This window comes from Gastrolobium bilobum, unplaced genomic scaffold (genome assembly GCF_033153095.1).
Source record: "Gastrolobium bilobum isolate Gb01-03AN ecotype WA unplaced genomic scaffold, APGP_CSIRO_Gbil_v1 utg4095, whole genome shotgun sequence".
Lineage (NCBI taxonomy): Eukaryota > Viridiplantae > Streptophyta > Magnoliopsida > Fabales > Fabaceae > Gastrolobium > Gastrolobium bilobum.
Window position 1 is genome coordinate 311385 of NW_026898132.1, and position 13148 is coordinate 324532.

General features: G+C 35.3%; 1 protein-coding gene across 1 annotated transcript; it reads right to left on the reverse strand.

The window, feature by feature from the left end:
* Window positions 1-11300: 11300 nt before the first annotated feature.
* LOC133313050 (disease resistance protein RPV1-like) lies at window positions 11301-11789 on the reverse strand. The gene has a single exon (XM_061514356.1). It carries the CDS (start codon window positions 11787-11789, stop codon window positions 11301-11303), a length of 489 nt encoding a protein of 162 aa, XP_061370340.1.
* Between the last annotated feature and the right edge of the window lie 1359 nt (window positions 11790-13148).

Below are 13148 nucleotides of genomic sequence, written 5' to 3' on the forward strand. Positions count from 1 at the left end.
TCATCACACAAAAGGTCATTAGTTGCACCAAAAATTATGTCATCAACATATATTTGTACAACCAAAAGATCTTTTCCTTTAGTTTTAAAAAACAAAGTCCTATCAACTTTCCCACGTGTGAAACTATTTTCAAGAAGAAATGTAGAAAGTCTTTCATACCAAGCTCTAGGAGCCTGTTTCAAACCATAAAGAGCCCTATCGAGTTTATAGACATAATCTTTAAGGATAGGATCCTCAAAACCAGGTGGTTGTTCTACAAAGACTTCTTCTTGAAGAATACCATTCAAAAATGCAGTCTTGACATCCATTTGGTGCAATTTAAAACCCATGAATGCAGCAAATGCAATTAAGATTCTTATTGCTTCCATCCTTGCAACTGGTGCAAAGGTTTCACCATAGTCAATTCCCTCTTGTTGATTGTAACCCTTGGCTACAAGTCTTGCTTTGTTCCTAGTTATAGAACCATGTTCATCAAATTTGTTTCTAAATACCCACTTAAGTCCAATGATGGTTCTATCCTCGGGTCTAGGTACTAAATGCCAAACCTTGTTCCTCTCAAATTGAAGTAATTCATCTTGCATAGCTAAAACCCAATCTGGATCATTAAGAGCATCAAGATAGTTAGAGGGTTCAATTAAAGATAAATATGCATGAAAAGCACAAAAATTCTTCATTTGAGATCTGGTTTGCACTCCCTTTTCTAAGTTACTCATTCTTTCAACCTTCAAGTGTTTGACTTGGTCCTTCCCAATCGTTGCTGCTGCACACGTAAAAATAGCAAACATTAATCATTATGGTTTCAATTGTTTGTTAGCATCAGAACAACCCAATGCAATAGCCAACAAACACCACTTATATTCTGATAGTGTGGAAGAGTTACATTTGCATACGCAGCTCGCTTCAATGTGAAATTGGCATATTCCATAATACCAGATCGTGAATGTTCATCCAATTTCACACAATTTTCGAATGAAATGCTAATGTCCTTTCCCCTGAGTTGTCTTGAAATCATTAAAGGCAACACTGTCTCCAACGACGTGCAGTTGATGACATCTAAATGTCCAACAGATGGTGGAAGTTCAGGTAGAGATCTAAGCCTCATGCAATCCCTTAAAGACAGATATTCAAGGCATGAAAGATGCTTGATATTGTAGGGTACTTCAGACAAGTTACAACACTCATCCAAAATCAGCTTTTGCACAGAACGTGAAGCATCAAGTAGGATATGCAAATTTGACACATCAAGTTGTTTGCAGTTACGAAGATCCAGTTCCATAAGACATGTCAGTGAAGGTAACTCCTTTGGAACATTTTTAAGTGACGGGCTGACATAGAACTTTTCAAGTTTGCTTAGATGCCCGATGGACGTGTCTAATGTTTCGATTGCTGTCCCTCTTGAATCCAACGTGCTCATTTCTCCTGAGGTCACCGAAAATTCCTTCATATTCAAGCAACCATTGACATTGAGGTACTTGACAGATCTTAAATGAAGACTATTGAGTTTTTTGCAACCATATACAACCAAATCAACAAGCGTGTTGAGTGATAAAATAGATGGATGAACATGACTCAAATTTACACAGTAGGAGACATTTACTATTTCAAGCTTTGATGCCTTAGATAAATCTGGGAGCTCCATCAACTGTGTGGAAGCAGTAAATTCTATTTCCTTTAAATTGACAAAATCCTGTAAGCCATTTAAAGAGAAACATCAATTCAGAAATACTCAAATATTAATCAAAAGACTAGCATACATGCATGTATAATTGTAAATATACCTGCACTCCATCCCAAAGTTTCTTTACATGGCTATTCCGCATGCGAAGCTCAACCAGCATCTCAGGGCAAAAAGTTAATGGAAGGGACATTAAAGGGTATTCAATCCAATGAAGGTACCTTAACTTTTGTGGAAATGACTCAAGACCTGTCGGAAGGTGCACATTACATGATCTCTCATTGAAGGGAGAATAGAATATGAGCAATCTTAGATTAGCCATCTTTTTGAAGATGTCAGCACTCAAATACAGTTCCCTTATTTGAGACACGTCTAACATTATGCCTTCAATTACATCACTTCCCTATCAAAATGAAAATTGAAATAATGGTTAGGAAACAATAACAAAATAAATAAATAAAAAACATGTGCAACAAAAGTATAACCATCTTCCACTTACTCTGTTATTTTTCAATACATCATAGACTTCTTCAGTTTCTCTCAATCGGCTACGTCTTCCAGCGTCTTTAATAGATTCTTGACGAACTATTTCCCAACCCATTTCTTGAATCAGGTCATGCATTTGTATTCTATTGTCTTTTGAAATAGTTACAAGAGCTTTATCTTGAAGGGTTTCTATTCCACTAGTTGCATAAAAATCACAGGCATCTAGTAGCCTTATGACATGATCTTTATCTTCTCCAACAAAAAAGAATGCTATGTCTAGAAATATGGCCTTCTCTGCATCATCTAATCCATCATAACTCAATTTTAACACATTATGGATCTGTACGCTCGGATATTTCTTGAGTTTTCTAAGTGCACTTTCCCATATTTCTATTCTTTTAGAATGAAAAAGTGAACCCAAAACTTTCAAAGCTAATGGATTGCCCTTGCTATGCACAACTGCCCTTTCTGATAGTTCTTTATATTTCACATGAGGATTGCTGTCTTTGAATGCATGTAAGCTGAAAAGCTCAAGGGAATCTTGAAAATTCAACTCCTTGACTTCATATATTTCATTAACTCTTCCAATAAGCAAATGCTTATCTCTTGTTGTTATAATAACTCTACTACCTGGTCCCAAGCAAACAAATTCTCTAGCCAGATAATCAAATTGCTCAAAACCATTCACATCATCAAGCACAATGAGAACTTTTTTACTTTCAAGCCTTCTCATAACAAATTTGGATCCTATTACTTCATCTGTGCTATTTTGGGGATGTTCCTCCTTTAGCAGCTCAAAGAGAAGCTTATCATGTAAATAGTTTAATCCATGCTTTTGTGATTGTTCTCTTACATTTTCCAAGAAGCAGCAATTTTCATACTGGGAACATAGTTTGGCAAATACAACCTTAGCAACAGTTGTCTTACCTATACCACCCATGCCCCAAATTCCAATTATTGGGACCTTTTCCAGTAGTGATTCAATAGATTTGCAATTTTCATCAACTCCTACTAGGTCTCTTATTTTACTTGGGTACTGATGATATAATTTTCGCAAAACATCATTGACAATGTCCTTGATAAGTTCAGATTCGTCCCTGGCATAAATAAAAAAAAAAAAAAAAAAAAAAAACTCATTTATTACAAGTAAATAAAACTAATAAAAAATGGAAATATTAAATATAGTCATGTCAATGTTAAGTAGACAAGAGTTTTATAAATATAGAAGTATTACTTTGATACAGTGTAGTCACTAGTCAGTGGATTTTATCTCGATTCATGTATAAAAATGCAAAGACAAAAACTCTATTGATCTATCCCTGTTTTTTATTTTCTCAATTAAATTTTTGAAATCTATCTTTAATTAAAATTCATTTTAATTTGCTCCCTCTGCAAACCCAGTCGTAAATGATCAAACTGAAATAGCTTATATCCAAGTTAGCAGGGATGGCAATTTGGGTTAACCCGCCCCGACCCGTCATCAACCCGCCAAAAACCAGACAAGACGGGTGGGCCCACCATTAAATATGGCTGAAAAAATAAACCCAGTCCGTTTTATGATGGGTTGACGGGTCAACCCACCAACCCGCCAATTAAAAATAATTAATTAAAATTCAAAAATAAATTATATTTTACGAATTTTTCTAATATTATTTATTTTATTTCACATTTCTCTTAATTTTTGTTAGTCTCAATCTTAGATGTATACTAATATTTATCAAACATTCTTTAAGAACTCATTTGTCTTCATATATAGATAACATTTGTCATAAATAAAATTGTTATTCTTTATTTTTTCTAGGAAGTACTAAGATAATTTTTTTTTTTGAATATCACTAAATTTAATGACAAATGAAATACTACCTAATTGTAAAAAAAAATAAAAAATTATAACTCGACGGATCAACCCGTCGCGGAACCCGTTTTGACCCACTTTTAGACGGGGTAAATTGAAGTGAATTTGTGGGATGAAAACCTCAACCCAATCTACCCTGTTTTGGCAGATTGACGGGTTGATCCGCTGGGCTCAATCCATATTGCCACCTCTACGAGTTAAAATCGTATTTGTCATCACAAATAGCGTAAAACCTATAAATGTGACCCAATTCAGTAATTTATCAACAAAATGCAACCACATTTAACCTCTAATAGATAGTCTGAACAGTCATTTCAAAATTAAATTTAACACCGTTTTATATTGATATATATATATATATATATATATATATATATATATATATATATATATATAGAGGTAGGATCCTTTGACACCAGTGTCAAAATTCAAATTTGACACTTCATCTGAGAGTCGTTAGATCAAAAAAGATTAACGATTCTGATTTGCAAGCATGTGACACCATTGATCTTTTTTGATTCAACGGCTCTCAGATGAGGTGTCAAATTTAAATTTTGACACTGGTGTCAAAGGATCCTACCTCATATATATATATATAGGGTTCGCTTTTTCTGCAGTTACTGCAGATAAGTTATCTGCAGTAAGTCCAATACGACGTCGTTTTAGGACGGAAATCGTGATGTTTTTGTAATTTTAATTTATTTCAGGGTTATAATAGTCTTTATATTTATAATTTTTTAAGATTTCAATACCAAAATGACGTCGTTTTGAGAATAAATGTAGATAACTTATCTTCAGTAACTGCAGAAACATTTTTCCCATATATATATATATATATATATATATATATATATATATATATATATATATATTTGAAAAAAAACTCTCATGTTGTAGATAATTTCTAATCTCATGTCATAAATATAAAAAGTTACCTCTATATTTAACTAATTGAGTCATAATATTAACCTAGATTTTTCACTTTATATATATAGTAGTGGTAAATGTTGTTGGGCATGTTATATTTGAAAGAATTTATATTGCTGTTAAACTGTATTTTCTAAACCATGTTGTACCTGTTTGTTTGCTATTGGGCCTAAAATATATCCTACTGTGTTTATTGGTAAGGCCCACATACATTGATATTTGTTATATCAGCTGCATTGCAAATACGCTGCCGTTTTTGGTTAAGTTGAAATTGGTTGATATTATAATACCTATGCTTTCATTTAACGCTGAGGCTCAGATTTTTCAGGCATAACGTGGCATTCAATTTGTGATTCCTTGATCTCTCTCTCTCTCTCTCTCTCGGTTCTTTCTTTTTCTCTGAACAAGAAAGGGAAACTTAGGGTTTGTGTCAAAAACCTGTGAGGACGATTTGAGTGTGAAAACTTGTGAATCTCATCACAAGGCTGTTGAGAAAGTTGTTCCTATTACAAAGATACATAGTTTAATCGGTTTACTTTCTGGAGATTCTTGCAAACGTTGGTGAGGAGGTGTTGCATCGTGGAGCTTTTCTTGGTTGCAGAAGAGGTTGTGAGCTCCCATGGAGTAATCCACGGTTTTGGTGGAGCTGGATGCATGATCGGTGAAACCTTTCCTTTACACGTCTTTAGTTTGCAAGTTCTTGTTTTTATATGTACTGTGATAGTGTACATGTGATGTATCTTTGTAGTTATGTTTTTCTTTCTCTGTTATATGCCTTGTATATGCTGTATTGTTAGAGTTACAAGTTTAGTATCTTGAACTCTTTGTACCTATTATCTGTTTCTGAATAAGAGTGCATGCTAGAGGGCGTTTGACCCTCACTGGCCAACTTGGATGTAGGAAATTCTTTTACAAGAATTTCTGAACCAAGTATAAATTTCTGGTGTTGTTCTTTATGTTTTCCGTTTCTGTGTGTCGGTTTTCTGGGGTGATTCTTGGTAGCTCTATACCAAGAATTGTAACAAGTGGTATCAAGAGCTTAGGTTCTTGGTTCCTTTTTTCTTCTGGTCAGTATCTGTTTCTGTTTCGTGTTCTCTGTCTTTTTCCCTCTGGTCCTCGTGCTATCTGCTGTTGGAAGCTAAAGAGGATGGGTATCACCAAGGTTGAGGTAGAGAAGTTTGATGGGAGGGGTGACTTTAACATGTGGAAGATCAAGATGATGGCTGTCTTGGTCCAACAGAAGTGTGAGGATGTTGTTGGTCCTGAAAAGGATCTTCCTAATTCCCTGACACCCAAGGAACTAAAAGACTTAATGGCTTTAGCTCATAGTCTAATTGTTGTAAATCTGTCTGATAGTGTCCTTAGGCGTGTTTGTAAGATAACTAATCCTAGAGAGCTTTGGGAAAAGCTTAAGGCTCTCTATCAAACTAAATTTGCCCCAAACAAGATGTTTTTGAAGGAGAAATTCTTTTCCTTCAAGATGGATCCTTCCAAGTGCCTGGAGGACAATCTTGATGAGTTTAACAAACTCACCTTAGATCTGGATAATGCTGGGGCAACTGCCTCAAATGAGGATCAAATTTTGATCCTCTTGAATTCTGTTCCAGATTCTTATAGGGGTGTAAAAGATGCTATAAAATATAGCAAAGGGGGAATGGACTTAGATGAGATAACTGAAGCTTTGAAAGCAAGGGAGGTTGAAATACTCTCCCATAAAAAGTCTCATGCTGAGGGGCTGGTTGTGAAGGGAAAAGGGAACAAGAAAGGGAAATTTAAAAATAAATGGAAGGGAAACAATAATGTATCCCAACCTAACCAGAACACACAAGGTAATAAAAATAAGGAGCAGCCAAAAGGTAAACTTACCTGCTGGTTGTGTCATAAAGAAGGGCATATTAAGAAGAATTGCCCTGAAAATAATAAGGGAGCTGAAAAGGCAGCAACTAAAACTGAGTATGCAAATTTACTTAGTGGGTGTGAGGGTGCTGAAGTCCTTATGGTGTCTAATAAGGGCTTTGAGGCTGAATGGGTTATGGATTCAGGTTGCACATTTCACATTACTCCTAGGAAGGAGTGGCTTGCTGGTTTAAGGTTCCAAAAGGGTGGAAAGGTCCTTATGGGGAATGACCAGATCTGTCAAATAGAAGGGATTCGGGCTGTCAAGTTTCTAATGGCTGATGGCAGCCATAAAATCCTCAAAGAAGTGAGGTGTGTCCCTGACTTGAGGAGAAATTTAATTTCTCTAGGTATGCTTGACTCAAGTGGGCTGTTATTCAAGAGTGAGCAAGGTTCACTCACTGTTCTTAATTAAGGGTAGTGAGATTCTAATGGAAGGAAGGTTAATTAATGGCATGTACATATTACAGGGTCATGCTGTTTCATCCTAAAGCTGTATAACAGCAGCCAAGGATGATGAATCTGTTCTCTGGCATAAGAGAATGGGTCATATCAGCAACCAGGGTCTGTCTGAATTATGTAAACAAGGTATTTTAAGTCCTAAGAAAGTAACTTGTGTTGATTTCTGTGAAAATTGCATTTTAGGGAAAACACACAAGTTACCCTTTCCTAGTTCTTCAAATTTTTCTAAATCAGTCCTTGATTACATACACTCTGATTTGTGGGGATCTCCTAATGTTCCCCCTTCTCTCTCTGGTTGCCATTACTTCCTTTCTATTGTGGATTCATATTCTAGAAGAGTATGGACCATGTTCTTGAAGCAAAAGGATCAAGCCTTTGATAGCTTCAAGAATTGGAAGACCCTTGTAGAGAATGAAACTGATAAGAAAGTCAAGGTCCTAAGGACTGATAATGGGCTTGAGTTTTGCAATAATCAATTTTTTGATTTTTGCAATGAGCATGGTATTAAGAGGCCCAGAACCTGTGCTGAAACACCCCAACAAAATGGGGTGGCTGAAAGGATGAATAGAACCATCCTAAATAAGGTCAGATGTATGCTGGCTGAATCTGGTCTCCCAAAATCTTTTTGGGCTGAGGCTGTTTCCACAGCCTGTTACCTTATAAATAGGAGCCCATCCACAGTTATAGGTCTTAAAACCCCTATGGAGCTTTGGTCTAGTAAGCCACCAAGTCTAGGACACTTAAAACCATTTGGTTGTCTTGCATACATGCATGTAAAACAAGATAAGTTGAGTCCTAGAGCTGTTAAATCTGTCTTTGTTGGTTATCCTTCAGGTGTTAAGGGATATAAGCTATGGCTCATAGCTGAAAGGAAGTGTGTCATAAGTAGAGATGTGATTTTCGAAGAAAACACATTCTATAAAGACATATCCAAACTGAGTGACAAAGAGCATCCTCCTAGGACTGTTGAGTTGGAGGTGGAGCTGCCCAACAACACTGGGCAGCAACCTAATGTGGCTGAAAATGAACTACAGCACACTGTTGCTGAAGTTCAAGATGATGGGAATGACATTCCCATTGAGGAGCATGATGTGGAACTGGATAGAGATAATCTAGAGGATTATTTTCTATCCAGAGATAGGACTAGGAGGAATATAAGACCTCCAAGTCGTTTTGCACATGCAGATGTCATAGCATTTGCACTCCAAGTTGGAGATGTGCTGGAGTTTAATGAACCCAGCTCATACCAAGAGGCTATGAGGCTGGATTCTAAAATTCATTGGCTAAAAGCCATGAAGGAAGAGATGGAGTCTCTTGAGAAAAATAAGACTTGGGTTTTGGTGGAGCATCCAAAGAACAAGAAGGTGATTGGATGCAAATGGATTTTTAAAAGGAAGCCAGAAATCCCAGGTGTTGAAGCTGACAGGTTTAAGGCAAGGGTTGTTGCTAAGGGTTTTTCACAAGTTGAGGGGGTTGATTACAATGAAATATTCTCCCCTGTTGTGAAACATGTTTCAATTAGGCTCATACTTTCAGTTGTTGCAATTCATGATTTAGAATTGGAACAATTGGATGTCAAGACTGCCTTCTTGCATGGCAGCCTTGAAGAGCTCATATTCATGGAGCAACCCGAAGGGTTTATAAAAAAGGGGGCTGAGAACAAAGTGTGCCTTTTGAAAAGGTCCCTTTATGGGTTAAAACAAGCCCCTAGGCAGTGGTATAAGAGATTCGATGACTTTGTTTTGTCCAAAGGCTTTAATAGGAGTAGTTTTGATCATTGTGTGTACTTTAAACAACTGCATGATGACTGTTTTATCTACTTGTTGATTTATGTTGATGACATGTTAATTGCATCTAAGGACATAAATGAAATTAATAATCTGAAATCATTGTTGAAAAAGGAATTTGAGATGAAGTTCCTTGGTCCAGCCAAAAGGATACTTGGCATGGACATTACAAGGAAAAGAGATGAGAGGATATTGACTCTCTCTCAATCTGAGTATGTGAAAAAGGTCTTAAAGACCTTTGACATGTACCTGGCAAAACCTGTAAGTGTTCCCCTTGCTGGTCACTTCAGGTTAAAAGCTGTAGATGGTGAGTTAGCCTCGGATGAGGCTACTTTTATGTGCAACATTCCATATTCTAATGTTGTTGGATGCCTAATGTATGCCATGATAGGATCTAGGCTTGATATTGCTTATGGTGTTAGTGTAGTAAGTAGATACATGAGTAAACCATCTAAGGAACATTGGAATGCTGTGAAATGGTTGCTTAGATACCTTAGTGGCTCTGTTGATTGCTGCATTCATTATACTGCTCAAAACTCAGTTAATTGTGATATTACTGGTTATTGTGATTCTGACTATGCTGCTGATCTTGACAAAAGAAGATCTCTAACTGGTTTTGTTTTCTGTGTGGGAGGAAATGTGGTGAGCTGGAAAGCAAGCTTGCAACACATTGTGGCACTCTCCACAACTGAAGCAGAGTATGTGGCTCTCACAGAAGCTGTCAAGGAGGCAATGTGGCTACATGGAATTGTCTCTGAGTTGGGTCTAGGTAAGGACCCTCCTAAGGTATTTTCTGATTCTCAATCTGCCATGCACCTGTCCAAAAATGGTGCATACCATGAAAGGACCAAGCATATAGATGTTAGGTTGCATTTCATAAGGGAAATAATTAGTAATGGTCAGGTTAGTGTAAATAAAATACCAACTGAAATTAATCCTGCAGATATTTTGACTAAGACTGTTCCTCTTAGTAAATTTAGGGAGGCTCTAAATTTGTTAAAAATAAAACCTCCCTAAATTGCATGCATAGCATAGGCCTTGGGTTAAACGTCAGAAAACTCTGGTGTGCACTGTGTTCTGCTGTATGTTTAGTAAATAGGTGGAGATTTGTTAAACTGTATTTTCTAAACCATGTGGTACCTGTTTGTTTGCTATTGGGCCTAAAATATATCCTACTGTGTTTATTGGTAAGGCCCACATACATTGATATTTGTTATATCAGCTGCATTGCAAATACGCTGCCGTTTTTGGTTAAGTTGAAATTGGTTGATATTATAATACCTATGCTTTCATTTAACGCTGAGGCTCAGATTTTTCAGGCATAACGTGGCATTCAATTTGTGATTCCTCTCTCTCTCTCTCTCTCTCTCTCTCTCTCTCTCGGTTCTTTCTTTTTCTCTGAACAAGAAAGGGAAACTTAGGGTTTGTGTCAAAAACCTGTGAGGACGATTTGAGTGTGAAAACTTGTGAATCTCATCACAAGGTTGTTGAGAAAGTTGTTCCTATTACAAAGATACATAGTTTGATCGGTTTACTTTCTGGAGATTCTTGCAAACGTTGGTGAGGAGGTGTTGCATCGTGGAGCTTTTCTTGGTTGCAGAAGAGGTTGTGAGCTCCCATGGAGTAATCCACGGTTTTGGTGGAGCTGGATGCATGATCGGTGAAACCTTTCCTTTACACGTCTTTAGTTTGCAAGTTCTTGTTTTTATATGTACTGTGATAGTGTACATGTGATGTATCTTTGTAGTTCTGTTTTTCTTTCTCTGTTATATGCCTTGTATATGCTGTATTGTTAGAGTTACAAGTTTAGTATCTTGAACTCTTTGTACCTATTATCTGTTTCTGAATAAGAGTGCATGCTAGAGGGCGTTTGACCCTCACTGGCCAACTTGGATGTAGGAAATTCTTTTACAAGAATTTCTGAACCAAGTATAAATTTCTGGTGTTGTTCTTTATGTTTTCCGTTTCTGTGTGTCGGTTTTCTGGGGTGATTCTTGGTAGCTCTATACCAAGAATTGTAACAATTGCCTTTTTGATTTATCTATGTTAAAATACAACTGCCATCGATCATGTGAACAGTAATAGTATTTTGGAAATCGACACTAATATATGGCAACTAGTAACATATATAGGTTTGAAAAAAAAAATTAAATACGCATAATTATCTTTGAGAAGTTTTAGTTTTTCATTATTTTGAGAAAGGTATATATACTTACCTATAGGTCCGGGAGTCCCAGCCAGCTAAATTGGCTGCTTCAGTGAGAGAAGCCTTCCACTTGTTCACTTTGAGAGCAGCTGAATCTTGCTCATGTTTTGCGAATGCTTGCTTCATAGTATGCTTTCGGACATGTGAAGGGTCAACTTTATAGAACACAGGTATAACAACTTGTCCCTGATTCCTCTTACATTCGAGTATCTTGGTGAGTTCCTCCAAGCACCATTTTGAGGAAGCAAAGTTTTCTGAGAAGACAATCAGGGACACATTTGAGTCCTCAATTGCATCGGTGAGTGCTTGTGAAATCTCCTCTCCTCTCTCAAGCTTGTAGTCTACGAAGGTTTTGATTGATCTTTGACACAAGGCAGTGATAAGATGACTAGTGAAATTGCTGCGTGTGTCCTCTCCTCTAAAGCTTACAAAAACATCATACTTTTTGGGAGAAAATGCAACAAATGAAGAGGAACAAACAGCACTACTTGCCATATCCTTGTTAGTTGTTGCGAATGCACAAGAACCGAGGAGGACAATATACACACTATTGCATGTAGTCACTAATCAAGGTTATGTGTAGCGTTTTAACAACTAATCAAGATCCATGAACCCAACCGATTTTAAAGGCATAACTAGGTTTAGTTTAATTGGATCACATTAAAATTAGAAAAAAGTTTAAACTTTTTATTGTCACTAGGTTGATTATATTGACTAATTTTAAGTATGTGATAAAAAATATATTCTACAATTAAATTGAAAAAAAGGAAAAAAGTTTGTCCTTTTAAAGGACACAAGTTGTGTCTTTTTAATTTTTAATACTATATACTACACGCAGTATATAGTTATAATATGAAGAAAAAAAAATCTCTCTCCTCAGTCACTTCAATTGACATGGAGAAAAAAAGAGAGTAACTTTTCATATTATAATTATGTACTACCCGTAATACATAGTTCAAAAAATTAAAAGGACACACTCAACCCTTGAAAAAAATATTATAGAAAAAAGTATGTATTATGAACATAGTTATTAGTCTTATACGATACGATAGCGATACGATACAATTCACAAGCTTAGCAATACATATCAAGGGATGTATCGAAAAGGGAGTTGTATCGAACGATACGATATTGTATCATACGATACGGTACTGTATAGTGTATCGTACTATACGAAAATCAATTAAAAAATTATAATTTTTAATATAAAAAAATAAAGATTTGATTCGTGATATAAATTCAAAATAAAATCTACAAAAATTATTATTAATAAGGAAAAGAAAATACAGATTTGGTTTGTAATTTAAATTCAAAAATCAATCTAAAAAAATTATATTAATAAAGAAAATAATTAAATAAATATATATTTTGTTATGTATATTTTTATTTTTTAATTCCTCAAAATATTAAAGCCAACATGAATGATAAAAATAAAGGCAGCATCATACAAACGTAAGATGATGTCAACTGGCTTGATAAATGAAATGATATTGCTAACAAGAATAATAAGAGAAAAAGACCTCATATTGTAATATAAATTTTTTTTGGAATTTGAATTTATATGATATTAATTATTAAGTATATTATATATTTTAAAATTATTTTTTAATATATTTTGTATCTTATAATTATTTACGATTCATAATTTATGATACAAAAAATTGGCTAAATAATACACTATACGTATTGTATTCAAATTTTGAATATCTTACGCTCTACTTTACATATATATCATCCAATTTGATTTATTGAACTGATTTTAGTTATAAATCACAACCATCTACAGTTTTTTTCTTTTTTTAAAAAAATAGTAGTCATATTTACAAATCTGATATCAACTACAAATTTGAGAAA